Genomic DNA, 21146 nt, shown 5'->3' on the forward strand with positions numbered 1-21146 from the left:
GCCACCCTGCTCCAGTTCTCTCCTCGGGAAGAGACACGTCAGCTGCTGCAGGGACCCACAGTAACTCCTGGTACAGTGGGAAAGGAGCAGCTGGCCCAGGGCAAAGCCTTCAGCTCCTGAGATAACCACCTGGCCAGGAGAGAGTCCCTGCCTGCTATGCAGGCACCACCCTTGGAGAGCCTCACCAACACTGCCACCAGCACATCCTCACTCACAGCACTGGACATCTCAGCTACCCTGCACCTGTGTGACTAGGTACCCCAGCTGGGTAAGAACACCCCTCCATCCAGGAGTCACTGCACTCCAAGTTCTGGGTCCCAAAGAGGCTGATATTCCCTTGTGCTTGGCCAGCAGGGCAGCCACTGGGACACACAGCTCTTGCATTGGCTCTGAGGAACAGCTGCCATGGTAAGCATTAAACATGAGAAGACCATGTTATGGCTCCCTGGGCTCATTCAGTTGCCACTCAGCATGAGAGGTGGCGACTGTCTACACCTGGAGTCTACCCCCATCACAGGCCAGACTTTGGGCTTCAAAGAATGATTCATGAAAGCCCTGAAGGAAGCCGGTTTGAAATAACTTGCCTATAGCTATGCTGATGTTTTGAAGGAAGAGGGCTATTTCCCTTCTGAAGCCTTCCTATAATGCATTCTCCACATCTACCTCACTGAAAAACACACTCCAGAGCCACACTCCAGAGCCACACTCGAGAAAAGAATGTGACACTCATGCAGAAAAGAAGAAAGAGACTGGTTTTATTCTTAGGACACCGGAGTCTTATTACAGCATCTAGCTCCATTCCCCCTGACTGGTTTTGCCTGCACAAGGATCGATTTTAACGGGGTAGGGCACCAGACACAGACCAGGAGACAATCATGGGAAGTAAGTAACTGTTTACAATGAGTCAGAGTACATGACAAGTGTAACTTGGGGATTTTCCAGGGACCAGTCCGCCCTGCCAGGTGATCTTGTTTCCTAGAAAAGGCACTTCGGGGACCGGAGTTGGTACAGGAGAGATGGAGGCAGCAGGAGGAAGTACTGGGAGAGAGGGAGGGAAATGCTTCCCAATTTAACCCATTATGTGTCACGATGGGGCAGTGGTGAGAACGGGCGCATTATTTTCAGTGTATCAGAAGAAGCAGCAAAGGCCACCTGCAGGCCTGTGCATCGACCAAGGCTGGCACAGAGCCCCAGGTCCAATGAGAAGGGCTGCCAGGGCTGTGGCCGGCCACGGTGGCAGGAAGGAGCAGCATGGTGGACATGGCCCACCTGGAGACTGGTGCAGGAGGCAAGGGGATGGGAAGGGGGAAGGCAAACTGGGTGAACTCATTCTGTCCATTCCTTCTTGATGGACAGGTTCCACTCCCAGGTGAGATGGTCATGCTTGTCATCATCCGTGAAGAAGGACTTGTTGTGATAGGTGCCTCGAGCCAGCATACCCTTAGGAGCCTCCTCAATAGGCGTCAGGAACTCGTACTCCTCTGGCCGTGGCCCATAGCTGCCAACCATGAATGTGGCTTTGTCCACTAGGAGAAAACAATCCAAAAGGGATGAGCCCCTCAGGTGGGAAATAAAGGAGAGAAGAAGCCACAAGCATGAGCACAGATCACAGACAGAAAGGAGATGGCAGGGAAAGAAAGGGACAGTCCATGTCAGCAAGGGGAACTGAATGAGTGGAAAAAGTGTTAGTGAAGCACAAGGACAGCTGGAAAGATAAATGGATGGACAGGCAACTCAATCTGTACCCTCTCACATGTATGGGCTGCTAGAAAGAAGTGGGGTACACCCAGCATATGGCTAGAGATCTCGATCCCCCCACTACCTCTCATTTCTGGTGAGAAGACACCACCTGTGTGCTGAACAGGATGCTGGAGCCTTAGAGGTGGTTGCATGCAAAAATGCGTATGTGGGATGTGTGTGCAAAATGCAACTTTCCTCTGCCTTGTTCAGGCAGGGCAGCACTGCACAAAGTGGAGAGGTCATGGGCAAACACAGGGCTCTGTGGACAGCAGGAAGCTTTGTAGAGCAGCTCTGAATTTTACCAAGTGCATCTGGAAGACATTTCAGGGGGTGGGAAGCTTCACACAGGCTGAGCCACTCTACAGGGGGCAGGTGAAGAGCTCTGTATAGAGAGGAAATCTGTGGCAAGAACTGTCTAAACAGTGTCTCTGGGGACTTTGCTACTGCAGACAGTAGCGTAGCATACAGACACCAGAGCTGGCTCGTATTGAGTTCAAACAGGAACTTGAGTTGGCCTGGGTGATGCAGAATGCAGGCTAAATGCACTCTGCTGAGAAGTCTCACCTCCTGTGTGGCAGTGCAGGGGGGCCCTCGGGGCCATGGGAGGCTCTGCCCCAGCCCAGAGCTGCAGGAACACTTCTTTGAGCAGAGGGAACACAGTGGTAGGAGCACTGATGTGCAGGGCACAAAGGTCTCTTACTCACCCTTCACCCCTGTCCGGTAGGTGTGTTGCACATATTTCAGTCCTGACACAATGTCCCTGTTTACCTGCAAGAAATGACCAGAAGCGTCAAGGGAAGGGTTTTGGTTCTGTATCTGCTGGTTTTTCCTCTCTCCTTAGATACATACCCATCTTGGCTCCCTAAACCACTACTCTCAAAGGCTCAGCACAGGACACATTGTAGGGAGTCCTAACATGACTTCTCCATAGGCACCTGGAGACCTACAGCATCCTCTGTGCATCTCCTGCACTTCCCCATCCTTTCCCCAACTTTGAAGCTGACTGGAGCACATCAGTCAGCTTCGCAAGATGGGCTGATGAGGACAGAGGAGTGAAGCAGGAAGCTCCCAGTTAATAAGTTCCATATTGAAAACCAAACATGGGTGACTAGAGTCATCCCTCCAGCACAAATAGGTGGGCAAGATTAGCTGAGCACTCCCAGCTGCCCTCTAAGCTACATGGGGAACTGGCAAGTTTCTCCTCAAGAGACAGAGGGACACAGTTTTGTTCATAATCATTCCTCAAATCTCCCGTGGATAGCTTGGATGTATCCCTTGCTGTCCCCCTCCAGCATACACTACCTCCCTGCAGTACTACTCAATCTGGAAACATGACAGACAGATCCTTTTACATCCCAGGGGAGAATTCACACGGTGCCAGTTCTTACCACCCTTGGGACTGAGGGAGTGAGTTAGAATAATTTGTCTGGCTCCAGGCATCTCCTGTCAACAGGGCTCAGATACAGATGGAAATATTTCATATCACAAAGGAGAGCTGGAGGTGTCTCTAGGGTCAGTCATCTCCGAGACAGTGAGCAAGCCTCAGAGAAGAAGGGAAATCTTTCCTACAGAACCCACAACATTAACATTTTCCCTCCTCTGTTTCAGGAGAACTGTCCTCCATCCCTTTTTGCCTTCTCTGCCAAAGCCAGCTTTGTCTGCAGCAAACATGTGGAGATGATCACTTCAGTGCTGGATGCCATGCTGCAGTGAGGCCAAGTTTCATTTTCAGCTGGAGATAGAAGAAACGGCTGACATGCTGGTTAATGGGAGAGGGGAAGAAATGAGCCCGTTTAGTTATATCGTGACCTAGAAGAACTCTGGTATTGTCAGCCAAATGCTGCAGTATTAAATCTTTTTTATGCTTACATGAAGCCCAGCAATGCAGACTGAACCAGTACTTCATGGAAAGCCATTATCTCTTCTCCTCCCTATCCATTCCCACTCTGTGTGAATTAAAAGATTTTCTGGTGGCTGAAAAAACAAACTCAGCCAAAACTACCCATCTGGCTTCCGAACCACCTGTTGTTCACCATTGTGAGTGGACAGAAAGCAACTTCTTCCAAGGTGTGAGCAAACAGAAGCAATTCCCTGGAAAGACCTGGTCCCTCATTGGGTAGAATGACACCTGAAGCTAGGGTAGCTCTACAAGGGCCCAGCTTTTGGGCCGGCATGCTGCCCAGCTCTAGTTCTCTGGTAGACTGAAGGTGACTGGCCTCAGCAAGTGATGAGAAGCAACCAGAAGGAAAACAACTCACTCTGAAATGGATCTTAACTCTGTATTCCACTCCTTCCTTTAATACGAAGGTCTCTTTCTTGAGTGCTTCAAGGTCACCTGTAAAGAGAGGATCAAGCTGTTAGCTAGAGGTGTCACAGCAAGAAGAGACCACATGCGGTGGGATGGGTCTGGGATTGGTGTCAGAGGTGAGCATCCCTTCAAAAGACAGCACACCTGCAAAACAAGTATACGGAGGTCTGTATAAGCAATTGCACTGAGAGAGCTCGTACACAGAAACACCTGGGCATACACACATGTCTGCATCCACATCTATGAAGACAGAGACTAAACAAGCACAGATCTGGGTGCATATACACAGAGGTATTTATGCACGGACTCGTTGCTGGGCATCTGCAAGAGCATGTGCATGCTTCATCCATGCCCAGCCCCAGGATGGCGTGAGCAGGGCATGTTTTGTGGCTCCTGCCCAGCTTGCGAAGTGGCCCAGGCTCTGTGTGGTTTCAGTTGAACAGGAAGCCTCTCTGCTCCTCCGGGCCCAGCTTCCCCTCTCTGCAGAGAAGCCCATATAAGGTGAAGCCTGGTTCTCTCCCCATGTCCCCAGGAGCCGGAACTGCAGTATTGCTTGATTCTGAAGTTTCAAAACAGCTCGTTACCCGAACACATGCACATCCCTTGTGCTCGTGAGGTCTCATTGAAAGGAAGTAAGAAGAGAAGGCAGGAGAAACCCAGGAGCTCCTAGACCCTTTACAATCTCCTCAATTACATCTTTTTTTTCTTTTTCATATGTGTATACCTTAAAATAAGAAACAAGGCTAAGATGCCCTCAGAGTTCCTCTAAAACCTACTGTAGCATCCCAAGGACAAAATCCCTTTCAATCTGAAGCATGCCAGGGCCTTTGCATTTTCCCCACTTCGTGCCCAAGGACAGAGTCTGTGCCTACCTGTAAGGTCCATGGTGATCGGTCCTGGAGCAGAGTCACATACCAGGGTGAGTCGGGTGACCACCACATTGGGAGCTGTTGGGTCTGCAGGTAGGAAAGTCAGGGGAAAGCTGTCAGCTTGCAAAATTAAATGCAAGGGGAGAGGAACAACACTGAAGAAATGGGGTTGCTTTCCCACACAGAAACTGCGCTTCATGAAACACCCAGTAACACCAGGCTTCTCTTAACACAATAGGACCATGCATCTACCCCAGTCCTTCAACACAGAACCCTCTAGCCTCCATCACAATACCCAGAGGAGGTCTTTCCACTACAGGAGGCTCCCCTCTTAAAATCATTCTGAGCAGCAAAGACCCCTTTCAGCATCGGCTGGTCCCCTCATGTTTCTAACCTCTCAGGAGTCCTCCAAGCCCCATGCACTTCCCACCACAAGGCCCTTTCCGATGCCAGCACTCAGTAACCTTACACCTAATGCTCAGAGCATCTTCCCTGCTTCCTTTATATGCATCTCTCTACCTGCCCATCCCCAGCAGAAGCAGTGTACGTGCCTGGTCAAACAAGCTTCCTCTTCTTTGAGGCCACCTTGCCCCATCCCCACAGCACACTCTTGTGATGCATCTCCCCAGTTCCTTCCTATCAGCATGCCCCAGCCTACCTACTACCACAGGTCCGTCTCCCAGCAGGGACTTCTTGTACTTAGCGAGGCTTTCGTCATCCTTGTCCAGCTCTTGCAGCTCCTGCAGTGTTTTCTGGGGAGGCGGTTTGTAGTTGAGTTTCCCATCCAGTTCATCATCGTCTTCCTCCACATGAGGTTCTTGGGTCTTCTCAGTCATGGTCACTTGGTCTGGGTGACAGAGGAGGGGGCAGTCAATGAGATTGCTCCGCAGGGGGATAGCGTCCCTGGGGGCACTCGGTCTGGGCAGAGTGTGGTTCAGTCCCCCAGGCAGGCAGGCACCCGCCAAACGCAGCGGGATCGTTACAGGCAAATGGCGACAGTGATCGGCTGCAATCCCGACACTGCTGTGCTGATATTCTGGCTCGAACGCAATCCCCCTCTGCCCCCGCTCCTCTCCCTGCAGGCACCACGCGCACACGCAGACCTACACCATTCTTCCCTCCCGGGGAGGAGGTGCGGGAGCGGAGGCTGAAACCGGAGTGATTTACAGCCACTCTGCAGCACGGTTGCTGGCCGGCAACCCTGCAATTACAAGCCACTGTACAAGGGTTCAGCACTTGCCAGCTATCTTGCACAAAGAGCCACTGCCACACACAGACACAAATAAAGCCAAGGCCAGAGGTTTCATTCACCCTCTTGTAACAGGTTAAAAGCCACAGTCAGGCAGCATTTCATAGAAAGATCAAATATCTGACAGCAACTCCCTTATATTAGCATGTTAGCTGAAGCTCTCAAGGAAATGCACCCGCTACAGTCTGTCTGCTGGTGTTCCTGGTGCATGCTCCTAGGAACAGGTCACTTCACACACCGATCAGGTCTCCTTCCCGCTGAGGAAGGAAGCGCGACAGTGACTGCATCCAGACCAGCTGCAGAGCAGCCCTGTGCACCTGCACTGCATCAGTGGGGCTTCTCAGAAAGGAGAGGCAGGACAGCTGGAGCCCACAGCCACGCAGCCAGCACAGCTGGGACATGCACCGCTGAATGCAGGAGGGCAGCGAAGCTGCCTGGATGGCATCCCAAATGGGAGTCAGAGCAGGGAGAGATCAACTGATGGGCAGCCAGGTGGAGGGCAGGGAATGGGGAACAGGAGACAAAGGCAGGAGAGGTGAGCAGTGCTGTGCCAGGTCCCCCTTAGTCAGCTGCTGGCCCCACAGAGCCAGCTGCATGGTCCTAGCCACCTTCCCACCTTTCTTCAGGGAAAGGCTGAAAAAACAGCAGTGCCCTAGGTCAGTGGTGGTTGTCGCAAATGGCCAAGCCATTCCTTGCTGTTTGGCAGCAAGGGGGTTTGGTTGTGCTACACAGATCATTCAGTTCACTTCAGCTTATCCTTGTATTAACTCCCTCTCAGAGGCTGTTCCTGCTAAAAATTCCCTTTTTGCCTGCTTATGCACAATTTCCCCAGTAAGCCCTTTATCCCTCTCTGCGGCTGTGGCCTTAACATTTGCCCCTGCTCCCAAAAGTTAAATTGGGAGCTAGTAGGATGCTTTTTTCATTCATTAAAACAGAAAGGAAATACAAAAAAAGTATACATGCAACAGTTCAGGGTGAATCAGCAAGTGGAATCAGGCAGCAACGAGTAATATGCAGGCCTCCCAGTGCAATTCTAATGGGGGGGAAAAAGGGGAAAAAAAAAAAAAAAGCAGGGGTATATTGGCATGTTACAAAGGGACAGAGAAGGACTGAGCAGCACAGGAATAAAACGACTCAGTCCAGCATGCTAATGGGAAACAGCCCTGATGCAAGACTACTTTGCAATGGCATTTTGTGGTGAGTCAAGAACTAGTGCAGAGTGAGCAGCTGGGAAATAAAAGGGAATCCCAACTCAAATGGGTAGGAAAGAAAGCATGTCCCAGCAGCTGAATAACCTTGGCTGAGTTCATGCCCAGCACTAGGAGTATGAAGGACCTACATACCATGGGAAAGGCCCTCAAGCTTGTCCTCATGAGGAAGGAAACCAGAAGCTCCTTCATGAAAGAAACGATTGCTCATGCCCCACTGCTCTGCAGCCCCAGCACAGTCACCTAACAAAGCCTCGCGATCCCCTCAGTGCCATCCTGCACTCAGCGCAGGAAGAGGAATTGATGAGCCATGGCAGCCACTGCCAGGTCTTGCCTTCCACTTGGGCTCTAGCTGCAGATCTGAGTCACTTCCACTCTCCCGAGCTCTCTCGCGATACTAGGCTGCCTCTGTCACCACTGCAACCACAGAGCAGAGCTGCCTGCCTGCCCCCATCCTCCACGAGGGGGTTTGTGGTTTATCACAGTAAAGTGAGAGACCCAGGCAATGGACAGAGAGAGATCTCTGGCCACACGCAGAGAAAAGGCAGAGAGTAAGGGCTGGACCAGCTGGTTGCTCCCCATCCCTCAGACCTTCCCTTTGCATCACATATACCACAGAGACTTTCCCTGCCAGCCTGTGGGAACAGCTCACTTCGGGGGGAGACGGGGGGTGCTTTTAGGCTCTGAAAAGCTCCCAGAGAGGTGGAGAGGCAGCCTGCTGTGGCAACAGCAAGAGCCCGCTGGGGAACAGCGCCAGCCAGGCTGTCTGGGCTGAACAACCCCTGGCCCACATGCATCTCAGGATGGCATTGATCATACCCAATTCTGGCATTTCTCCCCAAGTTGTGGACTTGACCCTGCCTTCCTGCCAAATTCCCAGGCAGGAGGTGACCAAGAAGAAAGCTCACATCTCAGCTGCCCCTGCCTCTACTCACTCCAGCTCTGGAACTGGTCTCCTCTGCATGCTGAGATATGCTACTGGGCTCAGGCACCAGTGCTTCCCCAGAGTGAGTATGTCGGTACCCAGCTGACGCATCCCTCAGCTCCTGTATCACTGCCCAAGCCAAGGGTTGGGCTAAGATGGAGACCCCCATGGCCTCAGGCCATGAGCCTCATTAAAAATGAGAAAGTTAACCCTATAAATGCTCTATGCAAGGACAAATTTGGGTGATTCGTGCCCTGCCCCGCCACATTTTTCTTTCTTTCCTGCAGCCCCAACCCACAGTCATGCATCACCTGCACCTCTGAGGCCTGGCAGCACACACAGAGCAGCAGGGAGAGAGGCAGGGGCAGCACTGGAGACCCCTGCCAGGGAGAGAGATGGCTGCAGGAGGCAAAGGAGGAATCATGCCCTGCCAAAGGGTGCCAGGGCCTCAGCTGGGCTCTGCCTGTGCCAGGGGTGGGTGGCTGCCCTCGCACCTGCAGCAGGAGGGGGCAGGAGACGTGGTGAATGGTGGGCATCTCCTTGCGCCCCCCCCATGCCGCCACAGCGCACAAAGAGCGATGTCACAGGGTCACCATTGTATTTGCCCTCCCTCTGTGCATCAAATTCACTTCCCCAAACCACCGCCTGATCGAGGGTTTATCTCCAGGAAGCGGGTTTGACAGGGAGGAAGCAATTTTCTGCGATGGGGGAGAAACACAGCGGCCCCACCAGCGCCCCCGGCCCTGGCCTCCCAATCCCACCACCCCCCCGGGGTGCAAGGACAGGAAGGGAGCCCATTGCCCAGCCACCCCCGGGGACCGCCGGGTACCACTCCGCAGGGATACACCCGCCGTCACCCCCCAGGAGCCCTCCGACCACCCCAGGGGCTGCCTCCCCTTCCTCTGCCCCTCCACCCCATCACAGCGCGGAGCCCGACTTCCCCCTCGGATGCAGGCAGGGCCCTGCCCGTCTCCCCGGGCACCCCTAGGCGAGAGAGCCGGCCGCCGGGAGCCAAGGCGCAAAGTTGCGCGGCGCCAAGGGGGAGCGAGCCGAGGGTGAGCCCGCTCCTCTCCCCCTGCCCGGCTCCCCCCGTCCTCCCCTCGTCTGGGCTCGTACTCACCGGCTGTGCGGCGCCTGCGGCCGGGGTCCTCCTCCGCTCTCAGCGCTCAGCTTTGAGCTTTGGCAGTTGGAGCAGGAAGGAAGTTGGTGAAGAGAGGAAAAAAAAAAAAAATAACACTCACACGCAAAAAAAAAAAAAAAAAAAAAAGCAGCAGCAGCAGCCGCCGCCACCAGCAGCAGCAGCCCACTCGCAGAGGAAGCCCTGCGCGGCCCCGCATGCTGCGGTGCTCCGCCGCCCGCCTACCCCGCTTTGTCTGCGCGCCCGCCCGCCCGGCGCTGCGCTCCTTTTGCGCAGAGGTGCGCAGGGCTTTGTCTGCGGGGCTGAGCCTGGGCAGGGACGCGGGAGTGCTGCCCGTGAGTGCTGCCGAGCCTGCGAGCCGGGGTCTTTGTTTTTCAGCTTTGTTTATTTTCCTGGTGTAATTAAGGTCGATTTCAAAAGCTGGCCCTGATTTAGACCGATTAAAATAAGTGGAGAATCAGGTTGAGTGTGTTCCTGCAGACATGGGGGGTGGCAGGTGTGTGCAAACGGGGGTCATTGCAGATGAACCTCATTTTTCCTGGTTAACACACACTACCTGCTGCGCTTAATCAGCTAATTGTTCCCAACTCCCAGCCATTTTCACACAAGCAGTTTCAAAGATCAGCTACCTCAGGAAGAATAAGCTCTCATTTCCCAGGGATGCTTAAGTGATCAGAAAGATTTTACACCACTTCCTCTCTGAAATATCAGCAGATTTTCTCTTTTTTTTCCACTCACGGGGTGCCCACTTAGTTCTTCAGTCAGATAAATCCTTCACACACACAATCCTCAGTGCCGAATTTAAGAACAAATTAGATCATTGGTTTGCAAACAACTAATCTGGATCTGCAATGACTGATAGACTGCTCTTAATGCATTTGCAGAAGCAAAATAAGCAAAGCAAGTCTATTGTCAATGGGCTTAAATTCACTGCCCTGGATCCACACGTCCATTAGAAAATGTTAATCACACATAAATTTTTAAAGGTGGCAAACAACTGAGTAAGAGTGCTCTCCTTCAGGGACGGACAGATCTCAGAAGAGGAGGACTGATTTTCCCAGCCTACCATTGCTTTCATTTAGGCTATGGGTGGCACTTTGATTCTAACCTCATGCATTTCAAGGGACAAACAGAGCATATGTCTGGCTGGCAGTGAATTTCCATTTAGTAGGGGCTGTAGCCTCAGAAACATTTTAAGCCTTCATGAATCAGTTTCAAGAGAAATTATTTTATTCTCTGCTGCTCTTTTTCACTCCTACGCTAACCCTCCCCATGGGCCAGCACAAGAGAACTGAGCTGAATACAGCACTGAGCTGAGTTTAAAATGTACCTGGCAAAAATATGTAAGCAAATGCATAAGTATATACCAGTGAGTTTTAAACCCAGATAGGTTTCCTGATCCTTGTTCACGATGCCCAAATGTGGCTAAACCCTTGTGTCAGCACAACGGAAGGAGCTGTGTGGGATAGGGATGGGGAAAGGGGCAGAGCAAATTCTTTCAATGACAGTGCCACATTATGGTGGCTCAAATTGTTCATGTGAACAGTCCTGGCCTGGGAAAGGTGTAAAGAGTTGGATGTGTTAATTATGGGGAGCTTTGAGGAAATGGTCTTGTTAAGCAGCCCCTGCGTCTTTTACATCAACTTCTTGTCTTGGTTCCTGTGCTGTCTGGACTAACGCTCTGATTTCAGTAGACGTCCTCATTTGTACTGGGAGACCAGAACACCCTTTTGGCTGGGAGGGTGTGTGGGTTGAGGTTACCATTCACTCATGGCTTGGCTTGTGATTTCCTTGGGTTTAGTGGCTGTGTACAGAGACACCAGTGCAATCATAACTCTAGCGTTATTATGATCATTTTTGCTGGAGGACAGTAGCGTTTAGCTTTCTCTCTTTTTTTTTTTTTTTTTTAGTTGGAGAAAAATACCAGACTGCCTGTGTCTTTGTGTAGCTATTTGCACACTGTTTCTAAATATGTGTGAGCATACATCAAGATCAGTATATCCACAAATGTGCATAGAAGTATGGGGATGTATAGCTGTGTACCACCATAGGTAGGTACACTCAGCCTATGTTGGCACGTCTGCCTAGCAGGCAGGAGAAACAGATTTTACTCCTAGATTAGAAATTAGCCAGCATGCAATCATGGGTAAATCATGTCATTGCTCTGTGCTTCATCTTCCTATTGGTAAGAGGGGTGAGAAGGAGCTGCAGGCGGTGGATATGCACCATGCCGAGCAGATGGGAGCTTAGAAGCCAGGCATCATCCTTTGGGTCAGCATCTCCAACATCCCGCTGGGAAACCACGTCACTGATCTGCTGGAAGAAAGGCAGGTTTTGAACCACATTGGAGCAGAACATCACTGAAGGCAAATCTCTACCAATGAGTAATTAATCTCTGACAAACTGATGCTATGCAATAAACATCATCTCTTGGCAGACGTTGTCCAACCCTAGCCAATTCTTATGTCTGTGACAGAAGGAGGCAAGGACAGCAGCTAGAGTGTACCTGCTTTATTGCAAAGGAAACGCTAATATTTCAAATGTGTCCTTAGTTGGAAAAGAATATTTTCTACTTAAAATATTATTATTATGTCTTATTTACTTTGTCCCTACTGATCACGATTAGTTGTACAATTAGTTGACCACATTAATACATGAAATTAACCACTAGTGTCTAAGCTTATTTCAAGTAAATAGGCAAAAGCTTATGCAAATTTTTAAATGCATATCCTTCAACTATACAACCTTTACTCTCAACAGTCATATGTCTTCTGTAGCACCTTGTTGGATCCAACAAATCTTGAGATTTCTTAAAAATTGTGAGATTAAAAAAAATTAGGCATGGCATTTTTTTTCTATTTGCATTTGGATTGCTGCTATAAGCTGTCCAGCATTTCTGGGTTTGAATTTTCTAGATTGGTAGTACATCATTGCTGCTGCGTGCTGCTGCATGTCATCTCCGTGTTCTGCAGAAGAGGCTGCATTTGAGGAAAGGAACTCTTTTATGGCTTTTAGAAGCAACTAATTCAGGAAACCATCACCTGCTGGAATCATTTACTTTCACCTACTATTTAATTCCAAAACTTTCTAATTTGGAGCTGAAATTTCCCATTCTGAAAGTTCCTGGAGGGGGGAATACATAGAGATTTTAGTCTGGGCAGGGAATCCATTTTTGTAATTGTTAGAGGCCCAATAGTGTAATATTTTTTTCTACTGCTCTTGTAAAATGGTTTGGTTTAGAGCTTCTCATCTGCATTTGCACTGAACTCAGTACATAATGTTACTAACTCACATTACTCTCTAATGAATAATGTTGCCGAATTCTGTCACTGTCATGAGCTTTGCCTCCCCCTCAATCTTTTTGCAATCTCTGGGAAGACTACAGGCGATGCACTGGGAAGACACCCTTGTGGTGCTGCAAATTCATGTCAGCAGCTGCTGCAAGGTAAGTGTCAGTTTTGGCTGTGGATGTCCCCCAGGTGGATGTCCCCAGGTGGTGTCTCTCACTACCTGCAGAGATCCTTTCTCCTCCAGAGATGAGAGGAGGTAATCTGGGCCTGAGGCAGTCACGAGGTGATGAGCATGGGGGAAGGTGACAGGTCAGGGAGCTCAGACACGAGGCCTTTCCCTGCCATAAGACGGGGCATTCACTGCATTGTGAGGTGCCACCCAACTCCTCAGTAAACCCAGCACTGCCTCCTCCGCCTCCCAGTTAGGCGGGATAAACAGGGGGATGCAGCCTGTGAAGCATGAATTGATTGCGAGTAAATAAAACGCAGGCACAAGGTATCCTAGGATTTGCTTTAAAAGGCAGTACCCTAAGGTTAATCCTGTTGTTTCTAGCACACATGGTGTCCATCTTCTTCCTACTCAGTGCCACTCACCCCTCCTAACGTGCTGCAAGAGAGTGTGCAAGCCGATGGGGTGGGAAGGGAGGAAAGGGATGGGGGCTAGACACAGTGCCAGGGAAGGGAGCCAGTATTCAGCATGGGAGAGCAAGGAGGAAGAAGGCACTTTGGGGTGCAGCTACAGAGTAAGGGTTTAGCTGGGTTTCCCACTCCCCGATCCCATGGCAATCCCTTCAAACCACCTGACCACAGGACTTGAGGGCTTTCAGCTGGGCGAGGAGCTTACCCTCAGAAAACGTGACTGGGTGCTCCATCTTTCCAGCTCTTCCAGAAGAGATCTCCTTGAAAGATGGAGAGAAGATTGGAGATTTAATGCTTCTCTAAGCAGCTTTCAGGCCGGTTAACGTGCTAATCCCATAACCCCCATCTCCAGCCTGAAGGTGCGCAAAGACTTCACATGTCACTTCTGGATGACTCAACTTCCCTGGGGGAGCGAGGGGAACAGCAAGGCGGAGAAAGAAAAAAGATTTGGTTGGGGATGAGAGAGTAGGGGCAAAACAGAGCCAGTTTCCTCCAGAGTCTAGCCTGAGAAAGGCTGAGGAGGGACAGAGCAGCCCACTAAAGGAGAGGGAGAGCTAAGTGGGTGGAAGGGGGTGAGGGGAAGAAAATCCCCACCACCGGGGAGCAGGGGTGTCCTTCTCTGCACCCCCTGCACTCCAGAGCCCAGCATGGAGGAAAGCAGCTTTTGCTTTCCATCCCTCAGTGGATGTCATGGCAGGAGCCAGTGTCTTGCAGGGGGTGGTGTCCTAGAGAAGTCACCCACCAGCGGTGGATTTGAAAGAGGACTGTATTATTTTAGGACTCTCAGAAAACAGGTGGTTATGTAAGGTCAAATTCCAGCAAGTGTAATCAAACCTTAGCCTTAAGCTGATCACCAAGCAGGGTGTTAGGAGGTATTTATCCAAGCACTCCTCCTTGTGTTGTGACTTTCCTCCAAAACAGCCAGAGCTGAAGCTGGGACTAAATTAGGAGAGCTGTGCCATCCTCTGCTCTTCTGCTGGCCTTAGAAAATCTCCCTTGCCAGCTGCACCCTGCCTTGCCTGTGCTAAAGACTCCTCTCAGATACCTTGATTTTATACTGGAATTCATGGCTCCATGTCAGGCTGTGTCCAGGCTCCCACTAGCTCTTAGGTGTGCCTTGGTGCTTTAGCCTTAGCAGTGCTCAGGGCATGCTGCTTGCAGCTACATAACATCTCTCTGAAGCCATGAGGCAGTAATTATCAGCATCTCTGTGGCAACATTTTTCCTTTATTGCACTTGTGCTGTTCCCGTATTATTGCTCTCATGGCCCTGCCTCTGCAAACCCCCACAGCGTTATTGTGGCAGATTCTCGTGGAAAGCACCGATGTGAGAATTGCCCCTTCTCCCTCTTCTTCTTTCTCTCTTGTTTTGTAGACTTCAGTATATAGAAGAGAAAAACAAATGTGGCGTTCAACAAAGCAGGTAACAGCTATTTAAATTCTCAATAAATATTATCCGATAATATATATTCACAGAAGCTTAACAAGCAATGAATGTGCAACATTTGCATGTGGTGAGCATTCTCCTCCCAGAGCTAACAAAATCACAATCAGGAATAACCAATAGGGAGTTTAAGTGGGTCCTGATGAAAAGTGTATAATGCTAAGGGAAAGCACGGCAAGAAATCATCATCTTCATCATTTTCATTGTCATCACCTGCTGCACTGGAGAAAGCCTTCAGAGGAGGATGCTCCTATGGGACCCCATCATTACCCTTCCCAGCTGGCCACTGGGGAAAATTTCCCCTTTTTCTCTCTCTCTCTCCTCTTCCTTTATTTTCATTTTTCTCTAGAGGTAACTTTCACCATTACAGTCAAAGTATGCCATCAGCTATGGACCCCACAAATAAATCTTTGTGTATATGCATCTGTCAGAACATCCTTTGTGCAACATGTGTTCGCCCAGCATGCAGTGATGGCTCCTAAACAGTTCTCTTAGTCTATGATGTGTTTATGATGCTTGACTGGACCCCAGAAGTGGGCTGCAGTTCCAGGTTCTTGGCACAGAAATATCCTTAGGGGCCTCCCAGTAAGAGGCTCCAATTCACTTTATGGAGGTGTGTACCTCCACTGGAAAGCAAGAGTCTAGAGGCTCTAAATTAAAAGAAAGGTTGGAATCTGCCAGTGAAAGGCCATAAAAAAAAACATTAAAACATTAAACCCTATGCATTTGCAAGATCCTGAGGGGAGAACAGAAGGCTTAGTACCTGGCAATATACCTGAGCAATAAAAGGAGAAAATTTAAAAAAAAAAAAAAATTATTCACATTTTCATCCCCTGGCTTTTCCCCTTCCACAGTTATTTCCACCAGGGATCGGCTATCGCATGGCAGCTCGAGCATTTAGCATCTGTGTGTCTGGGAGGTGAGCAGCCACCCAAGAGACAAGATAATGGAGCAGGAAGAGCTGCCGCTGCCTCCTCTGCCCATTAGTTGAATGTGCCCAAGGAGAGTGTGAGATGCTCCCCAGAAGCAATCATTTCTGTTTGAAAGCCTCAGCTGTTACATGAAAAAATTGTAATAATGGTAGCAAAGAGCTGAACTGAATGAGATTGCACAGCGGTGCTTTTATCTGGTAGGAGGAGGAAAGAAGAGTATGTCTGTAGCATGGTGTGAAAGCCATAGGAAGAGATGTGTCCCCTTAAGAAGAAGAAAGAAACATTTTACCCAAATGTTTTAGAAGAGCCTTTCTTTATTGGGCTGCTGGTTGCCAAGGAGAAAGAATTGATCGTTCAGAAAAAAAGATGAGAAAAGGAGCTGTCAGGAAAGAAGACATCTGGAGCTGACTTGTGTACAGTTTCTTCTTCTTAGCCCAGTGACACTGAATCATTTGCTTCCCTGTTTTAAACCGAATAAAGCTCTGGAATTATCTGATTTCCATTTAAATAAAAACACTTTCTTGCAGTCCCCCTTTTTTTTTTTTAAACAAGGCAGTATTACTTCTCTGTTTAGTTCAATGTGTGATCATTTTAGTGAGTGCTAGTGGATCATTTAATCACTGTTCACGAGTATATGGCATGTAATTCATAGAGAAGGAATCAATTATGGAAAAAGAAAAATCTAAGGAAGACCCTTGAGACAGTACTGTGAAAACCGTGTTATTCAGGTACATTTTTAAGAGCAATCACATGCTCTGCTTTCTGCCAACCACATAGATAACAAGATTAACTACCTGGGTTTGATCAAAAAAAGGGAAAAACTGTTAGGTCGTGGTTCACCATATTAATGTTGGGCATGTTCTGAAAATGGCATTCAGGAGAAAAATAATCTTATAAAAGAAAAACAGATATTTTAATTGTGGACAGTAAGAAAACAGGAAAGAGAGGAAGGTTTTTAAAATAATCTAACAAACTCAATCCCTTTGCAGCGCTACCACCAGCCTGGATGCAGACATTAGGCAAAGCTAGTGCAGGGCAAGGACACTCACTAATGTTACTGCTTTCTCATGGGACGACTCTGCAATGAGTACCGGGATGCTCTTAAACAATGAATCACAAAGCAGTTATAAAGTACTGAGCTTTTTGTGCTGCATGGCCAAGCACATCAGTCCCCACAGCAGATTTCTGGATGCCTGGGTCTCATCTGCAGGTCTACGAAATTTCTGTACATCAGTTTCCATATTTACAAAAAGTGATGATGAAAATTTAGCTCTGTGCTTTGAGATCTGTGGGTGAAAAGTGCTATCTAAAAAAGAGAGGATTCGTTCTGGTTTTTCTTTTGTTTATGCCAACCAGGGAAAAGTTCGTGTAAGTTAATAAAATCATACCAATGTAGCAGTCTTGTGGTATTAGACAGTAAGACTTGGTTATCTGTTCCAAGAAAGGCCAGACTCACTGCTCAGAAGGAAATGTAACTCTCTGATAAGTAATGACAGGCTACATGGGTTTTATATCATGTGCTATAAAAAGCCCCAGCATGTCTTTAAGCGTTGGTGCCTGAAAGCCTGGGGCCTGTAATGGTGTTCTGACGTGCACAAATCAAGCACCCTTGACTGAATGAGAAAAGCAGGGACTTCATTTTTCCTGAAGAAGCCTTGGCAATGGCCATTTGGCTTGCGGACTTAGACATGTCCCCAGTACCGCCTAGTTTCTAACACAGACAGGGCCATTGCTGGTAGTTCAGCTAAACCTTACAGCTTGATTTCAAAGGACCCTCTTCTCCAAACTGACCATGGAAATCTCTCTCTAGAGCCCTGGCAGTGGAAAACCAGACCACAGCCTCCTTAATCTCTGCCCCACTGCCAGAGCAGCCTCCAGGGCATGAGTGGAAATGAGAATCAAGGCCAGGCCCTTTTGCAAGCTGAGCTTGCAGCCACTAAACATAACTGTTGTATCTGGCAGCAGGCACAGATTCCCAAAGTCAGCACACCTGGTTTATTGCAGGCTGTTATAGATGCTTAGTCCTGACACCAGAAGAGTGGTGCATGATTTCCTGAAGGAAGAACAATAAAACTCTCCACGAGGATGCCTTCTTCTCTGCATCTTTGATGGACTGATTTGCATGTGTTCAAACAGCTAAATATCTGTACCAGGCAAAGCCGAATCCACTATATCTGTTTCTCTTTTTTTCACTAGCACAAAGGACAGACAGCTTAGGAACATGATGGGCATTGGGGAAGGAGGGTTACAGCTTGTGAATCTTCTTTTGCAGGCACCTTTGTACACTGAGTTTCTTGCCAAACTGCTGTTGACATAACAACCCCACTGACCTTCTACAAGACAGATAGACAATCTCATTCCAAATACAGATCCTACCACTGTCCTTCTCTCACCAGGAATTCAGAGGCAGTTGGTAGGCTGCCTGTCTGCAGGAGGGAAACTGAGGTTTAACTGCAGATGCCTGGCAAATTAGCTGCTCATTTCCAGTCAGGTACGTCTGTGTGGCAAGTGATAAAGCTCTATCAATAAGCCACAAAGTCTCCCAAGCACCTGGCACGAGCTTGTAGAGATATGTTTCAGAAGAGTTATTGTGGCCCATGCCAGCCACAGCCCTCATCTGCTGCATCCCTGAGTCTGCGCCTCATCTGGGATTTCCTCCCACAGTCCCATGAGCTCAGCCAGCCCCTGGAAAAGTCACTGTCTTGTAAACTTATGTTTTCTTTGTCATTCAAGTGAGCTGCTATTTCTGGTATAACTACAGTTACCATGGCTACACCAGCTCATAAATAGGGTCAGAAACCTTGGAGATGTTTTTTAAGTGATTCCTTGGAATAGGGAATAATCCGGCCAGAGGTAACAAAGCTCATGGGTTTTCCTTTGGGGCCACAGGGACTGCGCTTCTCCTACTGCCTGGGCCCCACGGCTTCTGGTGTAGCTCTGGTCTGGATCGGTTGGCAACTGATGTGGCCCGAAAGGCTTTCCCAGGGCCAGGGGAGGAAGAGCCGGGGCAGGGGCAGGGAGGGACGGACAAGGATCAGGTACTCAGTCCCTGGGCAGAACTTGTCATCCATCCAGGGTGGCAGCCGGGCACCGACGCAAAGCCAGTGCTTGTTGCTCTGCAAAGGAGCCACGCACCTGCATCCCCGCAAAGCAAATGCCACCCGCTTTGTGATGGTAAGGGAGAGAGAGAGGATGGACAGAGAGGAGGAGAGGGGAAATGGCCTGATTATCATGGGAGATAAGAAAGAATATGATAAGCGGGGCCATATAGGGAGTTTCTTGGCCAAAAAATAGCTTCATGTGACACCATGGAAATTTTTTTCCCACGTGTCCACTTTTGTTAAAGAGAAATGAGCCAGATTTCATTGGGAAAACAGGAAAACAAAAGGGGTGTTTTGAAAACAAACAGCCTGAAAGAATGTAAATTTTTAAGGTTCAGAAAAGAGGACTAGGGGGCTGTAGAGCCAATTTCCCCAGCAACTCTACCTACATAGAAGGCGGCAGGAGGGGAGGAGGAGTCCCCGGAAACCTGTCTGCAGCAGATGGAGGCATGGGAATGAGCAGCGGGGATGGGAGCAGAGTCTGCTGCCAGCAGGCTGCACCTCTTTATAGCCACACAAGCAGGTCCCTGCCCACAGTAATCACTTCTGCTGTCAGGAGCTGCTGAGCACAATCAATCTCCGCACATTTGTGTACAAGCTCTAGTCGTCACAGGGAAGAGATGATGCCAACACGATGCTGCCCCCGTCCTTTTTCCTGTGCCCAGAAATTATTGCACAAACCTCCAAAAGCTGTGTGATCGTCCTCAAAATCACGGGAATGCTAAGTGTGTTTGCTGCTTCTCTGCTAGATTGAAAGCCCCTCAGCTGCATCTAGGATTTACTTCCCAGCTTCTCTGCACCCACTCAAGGGCTAGGACCTTATTGATTTTTTAAATGTAAGCTAACAGTCTCACTGAGGGATTTATCTCATCTAACTTCAGCCATCTGAAAGCCCAGAGGCCACAGCTGTGGGGCTCTTGCTCAGCCCCAGAGCAGTGCTGGACTGGTCCCCACTGCCAGGGTCTGTCATGTCTGAGGCAGCCTGTCCTTTCTCGGTCACATGCAGTCACAGCCCTGGTTGGCATGGCTGCTCCAAAATCCCCTCCTCCAGCCTCACCCAACGACAAAGCCTGTCCATCACTACACAAACCTACACCTTGGTTTCCTTCTGCCCCTGCGCTGCTCTGATGCTCCTAGTGCAGCTCCTTTCTCTGGGACCATAATAGGCCCTGCCAGCCCTGATCTCATGTTGTGAGCTGGATGCTCAACAAGGATAAGTAAGCAGTGCTTCACCAGAGCCAAAGGACCCCCAGAGGAGTGTTAGCCCTGTGGTTATGCCTCAAGCCAGACAGCTACAGTCCATGACTGAGGTGCTGCTGCAACAGAGAGTGAGGATGATCTTCCAGAACCTTCTAGCAGGGCCCTGGACCTTCTGCTTTCATCCTGAAACTCCTCCCACTTTTTCCACATCTCTGACACCAATCTCCCAGGCAGTCACAAAGGGCTATTAAAACGCATCAGAGATGCAAAGCATCTGATAAAACAGTGAGCATTACCATCCATGGAGTTTTGTTGGGTTGGAGTTTGGGCTGAGGCACCAGCTCTTCCCTTTCTCAGACAGCCCCTCGCAGTACGAATGCTACCAGTACCCAGATGTGACGTAGCTGTTACCATCAGCCCAGTGCCTTGGGTCTCAGGGGTAACAGGCCACCCCGCTGGCTGGCCACCCATGTGCAACACAAAGGTTTCCCCTTCTTCCCCCGCCATCTCATCTGCTGGATGCAGTTAAATATTCACCAGGGCCCTGTGGAGCATCTCAGCAGCATTCCCTATGACCTCCTTGAGCAGACTCAGCCCTCTCGGCACCGGGCTGACCGCATGCACTGCTCTGTCAGGTGCATCTTGACCCCTGCGGCACAGCTGAGAAGTTTGCTGGAAGCCTCTCCATGTGTTCACCAGCACAGGGGAGGGACCTGGGGTGACTGGGACCAACTCCTCCCTTCCCTGCATGTGCAGGAGTGTGTGTGTGTATGTGTTCACAAGCAGTGGCATCGCTCAAAGGGCAGATGATTTCCTTATTCCTCTTTGCTTCTCCAGAGATCACCCCACAGGAGCTCCAGAGAAGCCACAACCTCTTCTTGCAGAAAGGGGCACGTCGCCCCTCAGGAGCATCTCGCAGCTCTGCTGCTCCCCCAGACCTCGCTGGAGCTGTGCCTGCAGGGTGCCGGGGTCACAGCGCTCCCCACACGTCCCCCCCCGCCGTGCGGGGGCCCGCCCACGATCTGCGCCCTGATGTCACCTGGTGGCAGGGTATATCTGGAGGAGAAAGGAGACCTTGAGACCCTTTCTACGCAGGCTGGAGGA

General features: G+C 49.8%; 1 protein-coding gene across 2 annotated transcripts; it reads right to left on the reverse strand.

Moving 5' to 3' along the window:
* Position 1: 1 nt before the first annotated feature.
* Positions 2-9547, reverse strand: ARHGDIB (Rho GDP dissociation inhibitor beta). Of its 2 annotated transcripts, XM_082308321.1 has the most exons (7): positions 9420-9547; positions 5576-5764; positions 4921-5004; positions 3999-4075; positions 2445-2508; positions 1440-1526; positions 2-67 (listed from the first exon to the last, which is right to left on the reverse strand). In XM_082308321.1, exons 2-7 carry the CDS (start codon positions 5751-5753, stop codon positions 39-41), a joined length of 519 nt encoding a protein of 172 aa, XP_082164447.1. In that variant the 5' UTR covers positions 5754-5764; positions 9420-9547; the 3' UTR covers positions 2-38. The 2 variants fall into 2 exon arrangements, with proteins under 2 accessions (XP_082164447.1, XP_082164446.1); XM_082308320.1 differs by lacking the exon at positions 2-67 and having other exon boundaries at positions 734-1526.
* Between the last annotated feature and the right edge of the window lie 11599 nt (positions 9548-21146).

The sequence above is a fragment of the Platalea leucorodia genome, assembly GCF_965183815.1.
Source record: "Platalea leucorodia genome assembly, chromosome: 4".
In the NCBI taxonomy this organism is placed as follows: Eukaryota; Metazoa; Chordata; class Aves; order Pelecaniformes; family Threskiornithidae; genus Platalea; species Platalea leucorodia.